The 18109-nt window shown below is 37.8% G+C and overlaps 1 protein-coding gene across 6 annotated transcripts in view; it reads left to right on the top strand.

Moving 5' to 3' along the window:
• Window positions 1-3517, top strand: part of PCMTD1 (protein-L-isoaspartate (D-aspartate) O-methyltransferase domain containing 1) — a 68137-nt gene extending 64620 nt beyond the window's left edge. For all 6 annotated transcript variants that reach the window (XM_078393738.1, XM_078393735.1, XM_078393740.1 and 3 more), the window contains one exon: window positions 948-3517. In XM_078393738.1, the coding sequence (XP_078249864.1) occupies window positions 948-1318 (371 nt within the window). In that variant the 3' untranslated portion in view covers window positions 1319-3517. The remainder of the gene's footprint in view (window positions 1-947) is intronic.
• Window positions 3518-18109: the final 14592 nt, after the last annotated feature.

Below are 18109 nucleotides of genomic sequence, written 5' to 3'. Positions count from 1 at the left end.
TGTTAAACATTTCAAAATGAAAGTACAAACAGCTCATTAGTAGGCAGAAAAGATGCTTTTAGTGATGGATATGAAAACCGATGCATCTGTACATAGTTTCACCATGGTTAATACTTTTGTTCTCCCAGAACCCTTTTTTATGCTATTGATGTAATATAGTTATAAACATTATTGATGTTGTACCAAGAAGAAAATTCCAGAAAGATTTCATTAATCTGTTTATGTGTCTGTAGATACATTGCATTAACAAGGTGTTTAATGTGATATCTACATGAGGGGGGAAAGACTGTTGAAGGAAACTGTGAAATAAGCTAGATGGGCTGCCTCCTTTGATATAATTTTCTTGTTTTTCTATTAAAAGTTATTATAATACATTTTCTCAATTAATTTTATGTTTTTGCATTTTAAGTTGTTCATTTACTCCACATATAAAAGCTAGGATTTAAAAGCTATTTTGAACAATTATGCATGATTATTCTATCTCTACCCACCCACCCATCCCCATTAAAAAGCAACGAAACTCTGTATCATATGAGAAACTAATATTGAAACTGTTTTCAAAACTGATTCTATATTAGAACACAGAGCTACTGTAAATAAAAGATAATGCCCTGTAGGCCTTTTGAATTATTTTAATGTTGTCTAGATCCTAGCAAAATAAACAATTCTGAAGCTTTAAATATTGACATATTTTATAGTGTGTGGTTCTTTTACCTCTTACAGTATTGCTGGAATAATTCTAGCTTTATTAATAAGTAGCTATGTCTGAGGCCTGTTAGTTTCAGTTATTCTGTTTTAATTATGGCTAAAACTGGAAGAAACGAATAAAACTTATTTCAAAATGTGTTGTTTCTGAACTTTTCATGTCACTTTACAGTAAGTACATACAGTTCATGTTAGCTCAGTTTTTGACCTTGAAAAATATCCTGATTTTCTTTTTCTTTTAGCACCATGTGCTGTTAGAAATCTACAAGATTTGGCTCGTATCTACATTAGGCGTACTCTTAGAAACTATATAAATGAAGAGATGCAAGCCAAGGGTATTACTCAGAAGCTTCCACCAAAACGTAAGCGCAGAAAATGCCGTAGGCGCAGGATTAATACATATGTGTTTGTAGGCAATCAGCTCATTCCTCAACCTCTAGATAGTGAAGAGGATGAAAAGATGGAAGAAGACAACAAAGAAGAGGATGACAAAGAACACAATGAAGCTTTGAAACCAGAGGAACCGCCACGAAATCTGTTGAGGGAAAAAATTATGAGTTTACCACTCCCTGAATCATTGAAAGCCTACTTGACATACTACAGACAGAAATAATTTTAACAGAATATGATAATGTCTACTTGATAGTTCCATAATTCTTGAAATGTAGCATTTACAAAGAAATACAGGGACAAATACCCATAGTCTTTCAGCAAGCAAGCAAGATGCAGTGGTGAAATGAAACATGATTTGTCTTAACTGTGCTACAGCGACTTGCATACAGTAGTAGATTCCTATTTTAAATTCACTTGATGCTTTTTTTTTCCAAAACAAAAAAAATCTCTTTTAACCCTGATAGAAATATAGTCCAAAGCAGTATATGTCACTAATTAAGAATCTGAATGATAAATCTTTTTTGCTCCATTGCAGATTTGTATTGATGAGAGTTAGATAAATGTTGTAATTGTGAATAATTGAGCAACTATGCTGAGAAATCAGTAGGGACTGTCTACATTAATCCATGTAAGTTCTTGAACATGCAGACAGTTCTGTTTTTATACTGAATTGGAACCCTTAATTTTGTCATCGCTATATTGCAATCATTGTTACTATGCTGATGTGAATGTATTCCGAGGAATACATGTGTGCAATAACTGTGCAGACACTGAATGAAACACGAACATTCAAGTTGAGGAATGTCAAATGGCCCTACTATATTTCTTTCTATATCTCTTGCCAAAAGATCTCAAGAAAAATGAGTGCTTCTCTCTCAGAGCCTTAAGAAAACATTGCATCAACTATACACTTTTTAAAATGTACTACAACCCATTTTCTTTAACACCAGCCTATGATAGTTATAAAATATTTCTCAACTTTCCAGCATTCACAGAAAAAAAATCTTTTTAAAGTTCGTGGTACAGAAAACCTGTTTCATATATTAAAGATTGTAATTTAGGTTTTTACTGTTATATTTACTACTTTATAGAGTAGAATAAACAAAAAGTTGAGCTTGCATTGCTTTATTTGCTTAGTTGTAATGGTAAATTTTAAGGGTTTTTTCAGAAGGTGCACTTTTAAGTGGATTCTGTTCCTTATTTAATGAAGATAAGGCAAGGCAAGTAGTTCCTACATTTGCTGTTGATACTCATCCTTCTGGAAACCAATTACATTGCAAGCGTGGGAACAGACATTGCTCGAATATTGTTCCATCTGACATTTTTCATTATTCAGTGACATTGTTTGGTTTTTTTAAAATCTTTTTGCATGATGGAATATGTAATTTCTACTAGCCTTATCATATTAATACTTAATGTTAAATATCAGTGAGAAAGAGTTCAGGATATGCTGTAAAACTGTTAGAGTTAAGGATACCTTATATGTTAGGGCCCAATCAAAAGCATTCCTTATGGAGAAACTTCTTGTGTAATTTACAATTGTAATAAACAAAAATTATTAAAGCAAAATAAAATCAGGATACATGAGAACACTGTATACATTCTTATAACCTGATACTTTATTCACAGAGGAAAACCATTTAAAGTATACCTGATCTAAGTGTCATGTTTTTGTAGGTATCTACAATATTATAAGTATTTTATTGGACTCATGCCTTTAAAACACATGGTTATAATTTCAGGTTGTATTTCATGCAAATTAAAGCTTTTTGTCTTGATTATGAAAAATATATCTCTACAACAAAATAGTTTTTCTGGTTTGTTAACCAGATGTGTGCAAATTTACACTAATGAATAAATACACTCATGGCTAGAAATAAGTGTGCCAGCTTTGGTTCACAGAAGTAAAAACTGACGAGGAGTAGAGATTGTCCTATACAGTAAAACTACTGCAGTGCTTTTGACAGATAATCTGTGGGAAGCATTGAATATAGCACATCAATTTTATTTTATTAAAAGGAATGATGTTTTAGGCATTATAAAATTCAAGTTGTATTTTCTAGACTTGAAATTTCAACATATTTTTTCAGTCTTCTGAGTGCAAAATGTTATATAATTGTCTTTCAGGATAGAACTTCAAACAGGATAGTGTTTTTGTTTGTTTTTTAATAATGATTCTATGTGTGTTTCCCATTCTCTTGTACTCTTGTTCAAATAGAGAATAGATGAGGTATGAATAGTCACTATGTTAAGGTGGGGATGTCAAAGAAGTAATGTTTCTTTTGTGTTTGTGGCTTTATTTCACATTCTTGGATTTATATTTACTTTTGAAATAAAAGCTTAAATCCAAACTGAATCAAAATCAAACCTTTTCTTACAGTTCAATAAAATGTCTAATGAATTTGTGCTCACAGAAAAACTCTGCTATTGTTCCCATTGCTTATTTTGTTTAATGACTTGCTGTGTTTTCAAACTCCTCTTTTAAAAGTTTTAAACAGCATACTAGTGACTAAGTTATGTTATGTTTTTCAGGAAGTTTCAACATTAAAATTACATTCGTACTCAGTGTATTTGTCTAATAAAAATAGAGTAACCAATTGCTATATAATCAAGGATAAGAAGAGCAGGTGGGTCTGTTGTATTCTACTTTCACCTTTGCAAGAATGTCTCTACGGGCTGGACTGCTGGTCTGGATAATAATTTGGTCTTAAACAAAGTACAAATATTGCCATGGTTGCATCACTAATACTCAATTAATTTGAAAAGGATGGAAATATTATAGGCTTGACACACCTCTTTTTATGTGAGATGAGCAGGAGTGTGCATACTCAGCCATCCCTCCTGAAAAAAATTGATTTAAAGCTGAGTAACAGTATAGAATTAATACATAACTTAAATATTTCACATTTTAGACTTCTGTAGTTAGCCACACTGGTAATTTCAATTTACACAATGAATGAAGTAATAGTGCTATGTGCTCTATCATACTTTGCACACAAACATCTCCAATGTAATTTATTGTGATATCCATGAAGGAAACTGGTTGTCGGTAAAGTACTCTCCACACAGAAACAAACAATCTTAAGCAGCCCTAGATTTCAAACAGATCAAATAAATTTAAAAGACTAGCCTGGCTTATTTTGAAAGAGAATGAGAAAGAGACTCCATCTGCTTTTTTTTTTTAATTTGGAAAGAATCCAGGCTGCAAAGGCTGAAATATTGATCCTTTTAAAAAGCCTTTCAAATAGGAAAAACTGATTTTGTTACACAAGGTTACCAGCAGGAGGGTTCCAGAGTAGATACATCGTTGCAGCTTTCTGCAAGGAAGGATGTAGGGCAATGAAAGATCACAGAGACGGAGTCAAATGACAGAATTTCTTTAAGGAGACAAAAAACCAGGGTTGCTTTGAAGAAAATGTAGTGACAGTCCTTCAGAAAGAGATATTTTGCCATGTGGTTCCAGGGAATTTGCATGAAATTTTGCAAGGCATATTCAAAGTATTTCTGCTGCCTTGGATTCTTTTAAAGGAGAACAGCAGGGAAAAATAGTTTAAATAAATAAAAAGCACAAAGCAATTGTGTTTGTCCCAGACCTGAATGCCTTCAGTAAATGTTATCTCAGGTTCAAAATATTAGACTTCAAAGGAAAAATTATCTCTAGGTCTGGGGCAATCTGCACTTTTGGCCCTGTCAGTCAGTACCCAATTAGCTGACTCTCAGAAGGAGAACTTTTTAACTTTCCTGGCCAAACACATTATAAAGGGATTCTGAGTCTGGTTGTAAAAATATTTTTAAAGATATTTAAACAAGAATAGAGAACAAATATTCAGAACCTCATTGTTTAAGCTGTGAAATTACTGTGTTTGCTTTGTTCCTGAGGATAGTCATACTTGATGTTAGCAGAGTTTTGGTACCAATATCTTGTATTGGTTAAACCCATTTCCCCCACTGTACATTTGTTTGTTAACTAAGGGGGAGGGCGATTCTGAAGATGTTATGTCTCATCAAATCACTTCCGATGTGTGGTGACTGTGTGAGTTAATGGCCTCCAAAATGTTGTATCATTAACAGCTCTTTTCATATACTGGAAACCAACAGCAGCTCTTGTTCTCTCTTCCTACTGTCCCCCCAGCACAATTGTATTTTCCACTAATTTCTGCTCTTGCAAACTGACAACAGTTGCTTACTTTATTGAGACAATCTCATCTTAGGACTTCTTACTGCTTGCCCCCCCCTTTCGCAGCAATATTGTTTTTTTCTTGCAAATTTTTTCTTGCAATTTTCATTATATGTGCATGGTAGGATAGCTTCAGTTGACTCATTTGTGGTCTATTAAGAGTTCAGACTGGATTTGATTGAGCACCCACTCCTTTTCTGGATGTCTTTCATATATATCTGCACAGCTGTTCTCCAACACCACATTTCAATGAGTTGCTTTTTGTCCCTGTTTTTGTTCACAGTCTTTCTTATAATATGGATCATTTTGACCTTGATTTCCAGTGATAGTCTTTGCTAACTCCCAACTTCCTTTTTTTTTTTAAATAGGCAAGGGAATATGTTTTGGAATATACGCGCACAACGTGTTCATAGAGCTTTTGGTTTGATACACTTTTTCTTCCTCATTTTGCCTGTCCCAAGGAAAAAGAATGGAAATTGGAACATAGCTTTTTAGTCTGCATTCTGTGGAGCAGACATGGCAGCATTAGTTTACTCGAGAAAAGAGTGTGTATGGTTTTCCAATGTATGTGTTGTACCTACTCACACTTTCATTTCACCATTTCATTAAACCCCCAAACAGCTCTTCAAAATAGGAACTATAGCCACATTCCCCAGCTGTTCTCACTTTTGTTTTCTCCAAGAAATCATAATATAGATCACATGCTCATCTTCTGGGATCCTCTAGTGCTGGGTAATTCTACATGAGAGAAGTTTATATTGGAATTTGTGTCTACTGTATGTTTATTTAAACTTCCATTTTTAAATGGCAGGAAATTTAATTCTTTAAAAACATCTTATGAATATGTGGGCCTGTTCACACTGGCATATAGTTACAGTATATGGAAGCCTGATGGCACTCTTTGGCATGAAAGAAAGCAATTGCATGTGTTTAATTAGAATGGTCCGTCCTTCCCCTTTAATAACTGTCCCGCACCAAACTGGCACAGGAGTAGAACATGCAATCTATTTGGCACAATTCATTGAGATGTAAAATGACTGTTCAGCCTTTGCAGGTGTGTACTTTTACTAAAATGACACTGGGAGTGGCATTAACTGGAGAGATAGCCCTGTGATGTATTAGGTGACTTGTGACATTGAAAGGGAAGGTGGAGAAACCTCCTGTATTATCATCTTTTATTTTAACAATTCCCCAACCAACACAGTGAAATGCTAAGCCATGCCAGGTTGATGCATTGCCATTTAATATGCCACTTATGTTTTTAACAAACGACAAAAAGAAAAAAAGAAAAGAAAATCACCCCAGCCCCCTGAATGAGGTCTGAGACAAAAGTCTGGGTAGGGGACTTGGTAGACTCCGTTCAGGAGAAAGGCAGGGGAAGGGGGAGTTATTTCCCTTCTATCTCCTCAATCGTCACTCCAGTGTTCTGTCCTCACATTGCAGCCATCCCTGCTATCACCTTACTCATGAGTAAATAAGCTCATGACTAAACCTTGCTTTGAATGGATCTGTAGCACAGGAAAAGACCCACTTTCCCTGTCTCTCCACAAGGATCAGGGAAAGCTTGTAAATGATAGCTGGCTGGGCTACAAGGAGTCATTTACTGTTGGGACAGGAAGAGCACACAAAATGGCACATCACTCCTCCCCACCCACCTCAACAGCCCTTTTGTAGCCCAATCCTCCACACACACAAAATAGTCTGGACAGGCCTACAGTCACCGCACATCAGAAGTTACTTTTTGACATTTTTTCTTCATTACCAAACAATTATATAGGACAAGGGGGATAGAATAGGCACCCAAGTTCTACTAACATCAAGGTAAACCATCCCCAGCCACAAAGCAAAAAATATTAATTTCACAGCTTATTTCCTATTTAAAAAATTACATCAGGAATAGAATTTTTTTTAATGTCTGTTTGGCCAGGAAGGAAATAAAAAGTTCTACTGGAAGTCATTTAATTTGATCCTGACTGACAGAGTCAAAAGTTCAGATCTCCTTCCCCTTCAGTCTTACAAGAATGCTTGTATTTATAACATTTGTGTTGATAAGAAGGCCAGAAACTCAGAATTCTTTTGCCTTGTAAATGGCTTTTTTTCAAAATCAATATTGCTGCCTCCTTCCAAATAAACAAGAGGGCTGGAACTAACCATTTTCAAGGTGAGCAAGTTTGGTCTTTTAAATGTATTTTATCTTTGTAAATCTGCAGACACAGGAGGTCGCCAGTGTCTGCATGGTAGGGGGCATTTCTACTTTTAAAAAGTTGTGACATGAAAACTGTTTGCCCAGCCATCCCCAGATTTGGCACAGAGCAAGAACAGACTGTCTGCTATAACTTTAACAAATTTGACACAGATCCAAGATCCAGTTTTGGAGCACCCTTATATTTTGAGTTTGCTTATAGAATGCTGAATTAAGCTGTTGCACAATATCTATTGCTGCATTTTCGCGCAGCAATAATAAAAACATTTTAAATATTGGGGGGGGCTCCTGTTTCCTCAGGCACCCACGGGCCCTACACTTCTTCTTTTTTAAATACATTTTATTAGTTTTTCACTCTATCTACATTTGATTTGTGTTTATCAAACATATTGTTGCATGATTTGCCTACAATTATTTGTTTTTTACATCTCACTGTCTTCCCAGTTTCCCCCCCAAATTCCAGACATCTTTCAGACATTCAAACCATTCATGTACATATTTTAGTGTATAATATTGGCTACTATCATATTATTTTCATAGTGTACAATATTCTCAAGATCTAATAACATTCTTAATAAAAGTAGTTCCAGATCCATGCCCCAATCTTATATCTAGTTTAATTTACCTAAAAAGAAAACCCACCATATTACATCTTTACCCTGGTTAGAGATCCCTTATTTCAATTTAATTCTCCTTTTTAATATAAAGGATATGCTCCTTTACAATTCCCGAAGTTAGATACTGTATATACATGCTTTTCAACATTAAGGGCCACCTTCCTATTTTTCCCTTTTTCATATTTCTAAGTAATTCCCTCTCTTATTTCTCTTTTTTCACTTTTTGTTTCTGTCTCTCTAAGCATTCTGCCATCTTTCATGCCCTTTGAAACCATTTTGTGCATCTGATTAATTTCCACTAGATCTTTATGTACTTGGTCTATTTTCAATAGATCTTCCGGGCTTTTTAAAATTAATTGTGCTGATTTTCTCCCTTTGTCTTCCCTTAATACTCCCCTCGGATCGAAGATTGAAGTGGTTTCTCTTAGGTTTTCCCCATTAATTTCCTCCAGCTCCTCTTTCGATTGGCATACATCATCCGGCACACTCTCATTTCCTTTTTTGTTATTCCCCGTCTCTTGTTGACTATAATTCATCAGATGTTCATTGAATAATTTTTCCTCTTGGTAGTGGGATCTCACTATTTCTAGGATTGTTTGAAGGGTAGATTTTGTTTCATCCCAAAATTGTCCTTGTTGTGCCATTCTGTTCCAGCTGCCCAAGAGCTTAAGCCAAGATTCGAAGCCTCCAAGTCTCACAGTCCTAATTGATCCCTGGCAAATTAATGCTAGCTGAACAGATATTCCAAGTCTCCAGAGTCAGTCCAAAGAGTCTGCTTTGGCTAAATAGATCTGAACCAAAATTTAAACCCCCAAAGTACCAAGGTGCAATGCAAAGGTTGTATCCGTGGCCTGATGGCCTAATTCCACAGGTTTACGGCAGCTAGTCAAACACAAACACTTCCAGCTCCCGGGGCAATTTCAGAGGATCGACTTTGGCCAAATAGGCCTGAACCAAGGTTCAAAACCCCCAAATTTCACAGTCCAATTCAGTGTATCCATGTCCTGGCAGCCTAGTTCCTGCAATTCTGCATTGGCCAAAACTGAAATTCCAAGTCCCTGGAGGTGTTTCCAAAAAGTTCACTTTGGTCCAATATGCTGATTCCCAAAGTACAGTTTAAAAAGATCCGCTTTAGGGTTAATTTGTCTATGTTCCAGCCAGGCATGAAAAAATCAAAAGGAAATAAAAACAGGTCTCCAAGCTTTAAACAGTAGTAGAGTGCTCAAGGTCACTGTTCTGGGCATTATGCCAAAAGACTTTAGGTAGCCAAAACATAAGAAGATAACTCCAGAGTTAACTACTATAGCTTATGAGAAAGTTTCTTAAGATTTATAACGCCAAATTATAAATATTCTTAAAATATATTTAAATGTATTTAAATTAGTAGTTAATGTCCCATTAATCTTTAAATTATTTTCTTTGCATCAACTATCCCTCTCCCCAGGTTTTTTTTGCCACTCTATGAATGATAAGATTGATAGAGGATTCTTTTTTCTGTATATAGGAATTGTCTTCTCCAGAGGTAATCCTAAGCAATTAGTTGTAAAAATATATCTCACCCGATAATAACACTGATGTTGAATAGCTGATTGTTGCTTCTCTTATTGCTGGCTGCCGACGACTTGCAAGCAGGCTTCCTAGCTGCTTGTTTCTGCCTGTTGGCTGTTTGGAGAGTTTCCTGGATCAAACGGGGATGCCTGCCACTCCCCCCCCATGATCAACAGGCTCCCCCCCCCCCAGTTCACCACCTCTTCAGGGTGGTTTTGACACCCTGAGGTGTCCCAAACAGGTCAGAATTCAGCCCAGGGGACAGAGCTCCGTCCTGCTGCTGTCTCGTCACGGCGTCAAGCCGTTCTCCAGGTCCTAGACTTCTGTAGGGCTGTGTAGTTACTACTAGCCAACAGGGAAGTGTTTTCCTCAGGCGCTGAGCTGCAAATACTGCAATAAGGAAGCTCAGAAGTTACAAACCTGGCCCTCTGGTCTCTAACTTCTTCAAATGAGACAGTGGTCACAAGTACAAGCACCCATTGACTTCTTCTGAATCTTAGTGCTCTAACATTGTGCTACAGCAACATTCAGACAAGCACTTCATATTGAACAAGTGAGAAATGGGTAGTGATGGATGCCTTGCTTTACACCAAGCCCTCTCACACACACAACAATCCAATTTTCTCCTCCAGTACCACTCACAATGAGATTTGTCTCCTTGTCAGCGGACCCAGTGAAATATGACAATTCTTTGAAACTTAAGCAGGCCATCATGAGACTTGGCAACCCTATTGTCAGTTAACTCAATGAGGATGAGATTGTTCTATATGAGTTTTGACAAAATGGGAGACACAAGGGCAGTGTGGGAGTATAATTGGCTAGCCCCATGTTCAATTTTTCATTCTGGCATTTTTTGGATCAGTCCAACTTGGACTGATTGATTGGTCTTATTTGAGGTTGAATCACTTTTTACTTCCTGGAGGAGGCTTGGCATAAGTCACGTTACAAGCATTGTTGGCCAAAATTATACATGTTTATTTGTATTTATTTATTTATTTATTTATTTATTTATTTATTTATTTATTTATTTATTTATATCCCACCTATCTAGTTGATTGATACCATTCTAGGCGGCTAGTACTAGAGATAATATCAAATCTTGTTATATGTTGAATTATATTACGATTAGACAGGGTCTAGAGGGGCGGGATATAAATTTAATAAATAAATATTTGCTCTGAGGCATTTTGTGTTGTTAAAATGCTCTAAAATTGAGAATGATAATTTGATATTTATAAAAATAAAATATATCTCTAATTAGAGAACTAAGGCAGAAGTAAATGAACCATATAGTGGCTGAAAACCTGTTGCACAGTGTGTGTGCAACAATGACAGCAGCAGCAGCAGCAGGTGTTGCAACTGGAGGCTTCCTTTTGGGATTCCTGGGTGCATGTGACTTTCTTGCATTGTTACAAGTTTTATGCACTTTGTATCACCTTTGATCAGTGGCCATTTCTTCCTGCTGCTGACATCATCACCACTTTGTACAAAGAGCTGTGCAACCAGATTTCAGCCAGTGGGTTTTAGCTTAGATCTAACGTTCTAGTCTGAACCCTTCAAGCTGATTTTTCCTTTCTCTGTGGGGCCAAGTGGTAAGAGAGTTATTGCCCCTGCAGAGGGGGAGATAAATATTCACTGCACCTCTTTCTCTACATGGATGGTTTTGCCCATTCCACCTGCTCATGCCTAAGGTGGCAAAGCTCAACTTTTTGTATGTACAGTTTGTCGTGGATTAATACACCTGTACTGGGATGTGTATCAGTGCTGCATGTACGGAATGCTTCAGAGGGAGTCCACAATCCAAGTGTTCAGTGAACTATTCCATTACACTTTGTTCTATTTAACAGGTAGTCAGTTATAGAGGGGAAAAAATCTCTGGAAAAGTATATATATAGACACAAGAGGGCACTGTTGCCACACAGGAGAATCAGAAAAAAGTCATGAAGAACTGCACATAACTGCTTGCATAATAAAGCTAAGAGCAGATTTCAGAAGCTGCATATAGAAATCATTTGTGTAAATACAGAACCAGCTATATCGCTGAAACCGTTATACTGCTTTAATCCTAAATAACAGCACACTCATAGTCTTGCTTTGTTCATATTTAATCACATTAGGATTCTCATGTTAAAAGAGAATTACAGCTGTAATTTACAGGGTTTTTTTAAAGACTAGATTTTTTTCTCACTTTCAGATGAGAAATTATGTTTGGAAAAGGCTGTTGTATTTATTTTTATGTCACGTAAACAATATTATTATTATTATTATTGATGATGATGATATTATTATTATTATTATTATTATTATTATTATTATTATTATTATTATTATTATTATTATTATTATTATTATTATTATTATTATTATTATTATTATTATTATTATTATTATTATTATTATTATTATTATTATTATTATTAATCTTACCAGCTTCCAAAAGCCCATAGGAACATCAGGTAAAGAAAGTGTTAGTAAATCTTGTGGGATTTCTGGATCCAAACGGACAGACACCTTGAACATATTAAACCAGACATAGTAGTAATAGAACAAAGAAATGTCTGGATCGTTGACATTGTAATTCCAGGGGATGCCGGAGTTGAAAATAATGATTGGAAAAACTGAGAAAATACAAAGATCTAGCAATCATAACACCTCACTTGTGGATGAAACACACTTTAGTGGTCCCGGTAGTCATTGGGGTTTGGGAACAATATCAAGAAATTTCACACAGTATTACAAGCAGTAGCAGATCTCAAAACACCATCAGACCTACAAAAAAAACAGCTATACACCATTAGGAATAGCATATATACTGTGCCAATATTTAATGGATACTTAGGGTTTTTTTGGTTAAAACTTGTATCTGTTATATAATACCAGATAATATTTTTTATAAGTTTGATTGACTGTGTCTGGTATTTTTGAATAATAATAAATTCTGACTTACAGTGATCCTTTTCAGGGTTTTGAGATAGCGAGTACTCAGAAATAGTTTACCATTCTCTTCTTGTGGGAGACATCTTGGGATTGTGTATCTTATCTAACACCACACAGGCAAGGCCACATAGGAATGCACAGTGGAAAATTGAACCCCCAACCTCTGGCTCCACAACCAGAAATGTAGGTCATTGAACTATCCAGCCAATATAGGCCCCATGTTTCTATAATTTGACTTCCTCAATGGTGACATCTTTTGATAACTTGAAAATAGGCACTGATGATCAATTTCAAGAAGCTTACCATTGTGCAAAATTCTAGCCAGATCTGATAAAAAATTGACACTGATCAATAAGCAATTTATACTTTTACAATATATTGCCACTGACACATAAACAATTACCACTGATACACAAGCAATTTTAAAATGATGAAAATAGTCACAGAGCAGTTTGTGCTAAGGCCTAGCAGCATGCTAACAGAAGATTTAGTTGTCACTCATAAAATTGCTCTCCATATCCAGAATAAGAAACTTGAATGTTCATGTCATTCAGACTTATTATAGTATCTAGGACTGGGCCTGCCATAAGGCCTAGGGAGACTATTGCCTCAGACTGTGGGGAACTGAGAAGTGAAAAACATGTCAGTCACCTTCTGCCACTCTAGGAGGGCCTGTCCTGCTTTGAGGAGCTGTCATTTCAAAGGCAGCAATTACCTGAACACTTACAGTAGTTCCACTGAGTCCTCTGAGTCAAGGTACTATCTGGAAAATCACCTGAGCAGAGACTATTTTCCAGCTCCCCATTCCCAGGCTTATATTGCCCGTGGAGCTATATACAGATAAGCTCCTTCCAGCCCACTGATATCTTTGCATAGGACTGGCCTTTAGAAATGCCACCATGTCCACTTTCACTGTTTCTGAGGACATGTAGGGATGGCACCACAGGCTCAGCTACCACCTTCACTGCTTCCGTTGTTTGTGCTGGTTTTCTCTTGGAAAAGGGTCACCATAAGTCAGAATGTGATAGATGATTATTATTTTAAAAAAATACCAAACACCGTCAATCACAATTATAAAAAATAATATCTGGTATTATATAACAGATTTGATGGGTGTCACCGCAATGGCTTGCCTATTTTAAGGCTCAGATTCTTCATTGTGTGACACAGGATCAAGATGAGATTGTATTTGGTCTCATGGACTCTATCTTCCCCATCTGAATTTGAACCTGAAAAACTGAAGCAAGGTGCAGGTACATGGATTATAAGTTGCATTCAAACACTTTTGGTATTGCATGCCATCTTTCCTGATCACAGGGTATCTCTGTCAGGGCATTAACTTGAGTTTCAATTTTTCTGGCTTTGTGGATCCTTGAGCAAATGAGAATTTCCAGCTCTGAGCATAGAGGTCTAACATTAGTGGTGGTCTAGATTATTGCAAGTCTCGGTGACCACATGCTTACTGAGAAATAAGCCCCATTAAGTGCGGATAGCTGGCTGGATAGCTCCATGGGTTGGAGCCAGAATCAGGAGTTCAACTTATCACTTGGTCTCCCAGGAGAAGAGTCAACCTTCAGCAAGCTGCATGAGCCCAGAGCAGCAGCAGAAAGAGAGAGGGTAACCCACCAGGTTTATAATTAAAAACTACTTATTAAAAACTACTTATTAAAAAGTATATATAGCAAGGGCAGGGGATCTCAGCTGCATTAGGGCCAAATTCTAGTTTGGCTAGCAGCCCAGGATATGCCCTGACCAAAAACAAAACAAAAGAACCTGCCAAAATTAGCAGTGCAATCTGGTTAATTAAAATTGGATGCATGGCTTCCAAGCTGCTGTCCAGATTTCTCTTTGGCTCTGTTACTTTAACATATTTGGTGATGTAACATTGCTTACAGTTTTTATTTTGGTTTCAAAAATTTGGTTCCTTGGCCTCATTGCATGAGGATATCTCTTTGAAATACTTCCTGGCTTCCTTCATGATTAATTGGCTATCAGAAACCTGGAAAGAATGACTCCACATGAAGACCTCCATAATCAACTAATGCAGCTATGCTGCAGAAACACAGTTTTAAGTAAAAATGAAGGTGGTAAACTATGTTTGATCATAGATTTAGTTAAAGCAAATTGGAATAAACAGAGCCACAGAGAAGGTGAAAAAGTGTCTGGGATATTTTCCAGGGATTTTGAAAAATATCAAACAGTATTTGGAGTGTGTCTTGCAGGGTACATGATGTCCACCCCTGGTGTACACTGCTCATCATTAAGGAGCAATGCAGGGAAACTCAAATTAGTTAAGGCACGTTCATTCCTCCCATTCCAAGGCTAATTCATACCAATAAGCGATTTCTGCAGCCATTTGTGCATTTTGGTGCATAGAAGGTTCTAGGTGAATGGGCTGCTTAATAGGAACAACTGCAGTTCATCTGTACTGTGACTTGGAAAAGGGAGGTGTGTTGCAGAGAGGCAGCTTAAGCAGTCACTTCACATGACATGTCTTTTGCACTATCAGGTGTCTCTGTGTGTGTCACAAGCAGAAAAATAAATGTGGTTTGCTTGTGGAGTGACCTGGAATGCCTCCTGATCTTTGCAGTGTGACCTTCCAGTTTTTCAAATGGGAACTTGCTTGTCACATCAAGAAGTGAGATGTACAATTGGTTGCTAGATACCTCCCATCCAGTTGCTGTCTTTTACATTATATCCTGTCATAAATTTCAGCTTACCCATGGTTCCTGCCTCCATAGATGACTGGGTGCGATGTGTGAGTGCAAAGGTCAGCCTAATCATTTTCTCTTCATCCTGCAAGAATTTTTTTTCAGCTGAACCATTGTGTTCAAGAACAATTGTGTTGCTTATAATAAGCATTGGAAGAAAAAAGCACAGTAGTTACGTGATTAATAATAATAATTGTTTGCTTTCAAGTTGATTCTGACTTATGGCAATTTTTTTCAGGCTTTTCTAGGTAGTGAATACTCAGAAGTAGTTTACTTCCCCCCCCCCTTCTGGGGCATCTTGGGACTGTGCAGCTTGCCTGTAACTACACAGGCTGGCTCTTCTCCCAGGGGGCACACTGGGGCACTGAACACCCAACTACTGGCTTCACCTAAACTACTGAGCAATCCAGCTAGTGCTTGCCTGATTAGTCTATGCATTATTCAGGAGCAAGCATTATCCAAAACATACTTACTTATAATCCACATTTCTCCTTTAAAAGGGCCCAAGGTGGCTTGCAATAATTAAAAGATAGACTTCAATAAGTAGTGATTAGCCACACGGTGGTAAGACTGGGGTGCTATAAAGTGCTCTAGGTGGTTGTTCTTACATTCTATCAAGTCACTTCCCACTTATAGTAAGCCAAACAAGGTAGAAGAGTAAGATGTTCAAGAAGTGGTTTACCACTGCCAGCCACCACCACCCTGGTGAGTTTACATGGCTAGGCAGGTATTTGAACCCAGGTTTCCAGAGTCCTAGTCTGCCACTGTATGCACTGCACCCACACTGCCTCTTGTGCTCTAGGCATGGCTACCCTTAAGCCCTATTGCAGCTAATGCAGAATTCTAGGGCTACTCTTACTATGTAATGTAGCCACCTCAAGCAGACACAGGGAACTACACATTGTGCTGCTTGCTACACAGTGTTCCACCACTGCCTCATCTCCCTCCTTCCTTGGGCATCAACCTCTCACTTGCCTCCTGCTGTGGTGCCATTACCACTTCCCTTCTCACTTGTTTGTCTCTCCCAGGGCAGAGAAAAGACAGCACATAAATTGCCTCTTGAATCTTTATGCAGACTTGGTATCTGTATCCAGAGCACTGGCCCTGTGCAAAAATGTTCTGGATGATTTATGCAGCTGGAGCTTCCCCCTTCTAGGGCAGGCAAGGAAGCAAGCAAGCAGGAAGGAAGGCAGCCACTGGTTGTGTTTGGTGCCTTTTTAAAGGGATGGGTGGGCAGGCAGCTTTGAAGGCAAGGCAGAACAAGGGCAGTAGTGGGAAAAGGAGAAAGAACGCGAGAGACAGCACTGGATGTGAAGGAGGTGGTGCTTCTTCTCCCACTTCAAATGCAGAGTGCAACAACTACGTTACTACCCAAGATATCTTGCCAGCCATATATTACACTTGTTCCACCTCTCTGTTGATTGGTGTTTCTGTGCAAAACCCTACTCAGCAAGGGTCCTGATTACCTCTGGGAATGTCACCCCTTACAGAGAACTATAATTTTAAAGGGAGTTATAGTGGCCCATGATGCAGGCTACAGATTTATTTGGCAGCAACATAAAAGTAGGATTTCTCCATGGTAACACCAAACCTGCAAAATGATATTCCTTCTGAGATACATCAGGCTTCAATGCTGGTCTGTTCTTGGCATTTATTGGAAACTAAACGTTTAACCTTGAAATTCTTCCACCCATGAGCTAGGTGGAGTTGTCTCTAGTGTTGTATTTATTGGTATGGTAACAATCTTGCATGCACTAACTCTGGATTTAAGTAGGAGTTTTTTCGCAACAAGGTGGCTGTCTTTTGTCGCTAACCAATTACCAAAGTCCTTTTTTCCCAGACCAGATAAGCCTCTGCCCCATCTTCCTGTCTATTTGCTTCTGGTTGCTTGTATGATCTTTCTGACTCTGAGCCAGAGCAGACATGAAAGCTCTCTACTCCTGACTTCTGAGCACACAACCAGCATGGTGGATTCAGCCTCTCACAGGGTTGAGGCTGCAATTTTTTCCCTTTTATCCTGTTTATTCTTCTGTTTGTAACTGAACATTGTAAATGTAAGTAAATATGTCTTTTTCTATTTAAGATCCTTCTAGATATTTTCTTTACTTATTTTAAGTACTAGTTACTGAATCCAATAGTAGTGATATATTTTTAAAGTGGTTTTGTAAACTCTGTTGGAACTAATGTACATTAGAAACATTATAGAAATATATCTAGTAAAGAAATATTAAATAGGCAGATCTATGGTTCTGGGGAAGTCTGCACCAAGATCTGGAAAATAAATGTTCTTCTCTTCATTTCACCACACTTGCCACACAAAGGGCAACAAGTCTCCCCTCAGACCATCTTGAGGTGGATTGTCAGACCATTCACTTAGCTTACGAACGGGCCCGCAAGCCCCTTCCGGACGCGGTGAAGGCTCACTCTACCAGAGCAGTGGCTACCTCCACGGCATTCCTGTGGGGTATCCCTTTACAGGACATTTGCAAGGCTGCTACCTGGTCCACACCTTCTATGTTTGCATTCCACTACTGGCTTGATGTCCGCGCTAAGGAGGATGCTCGGTTTGCACATGTGGTTCTTTTTGCTGCACTACCGTGACATCCCTTCATCAGTCAAAGGTAAGCTTGCTAATCACCCATTAGTGTGCATTCACAGAGGTCATGAAGAAGAAAGAGGGATTACTTACCTGTAACTTTGCTTCTTTGAGTCGTCCTCTGTGAATTCACACTTCCTGCCCATCCTCCCCTCTCTCCATCACGTCTGTCTCTCCTTTGGGGCAGCAGTGGAATTGGGGAACTAAGGTAACAGCTGGGAA

This window comes from Pogona vitticeps, chromosome 4 (assembly GCF_051106095.1).
Source record: "Pogona vitticeps strain Pit_001003342236 chromosome 4, PviZW2.1, whole genome shotgun sequence".
NCBI classification, from domain to species: Eukaryota; Metazoa; Chordata; class Lepidosauria; order Squamata; family Agamidae; genus Pogona; species Pogona vitticeps.
Note: the sequence above shows the minus strand (reverse complement) of the source record. Positions and strands in the feature narration are given on the sequence as shown.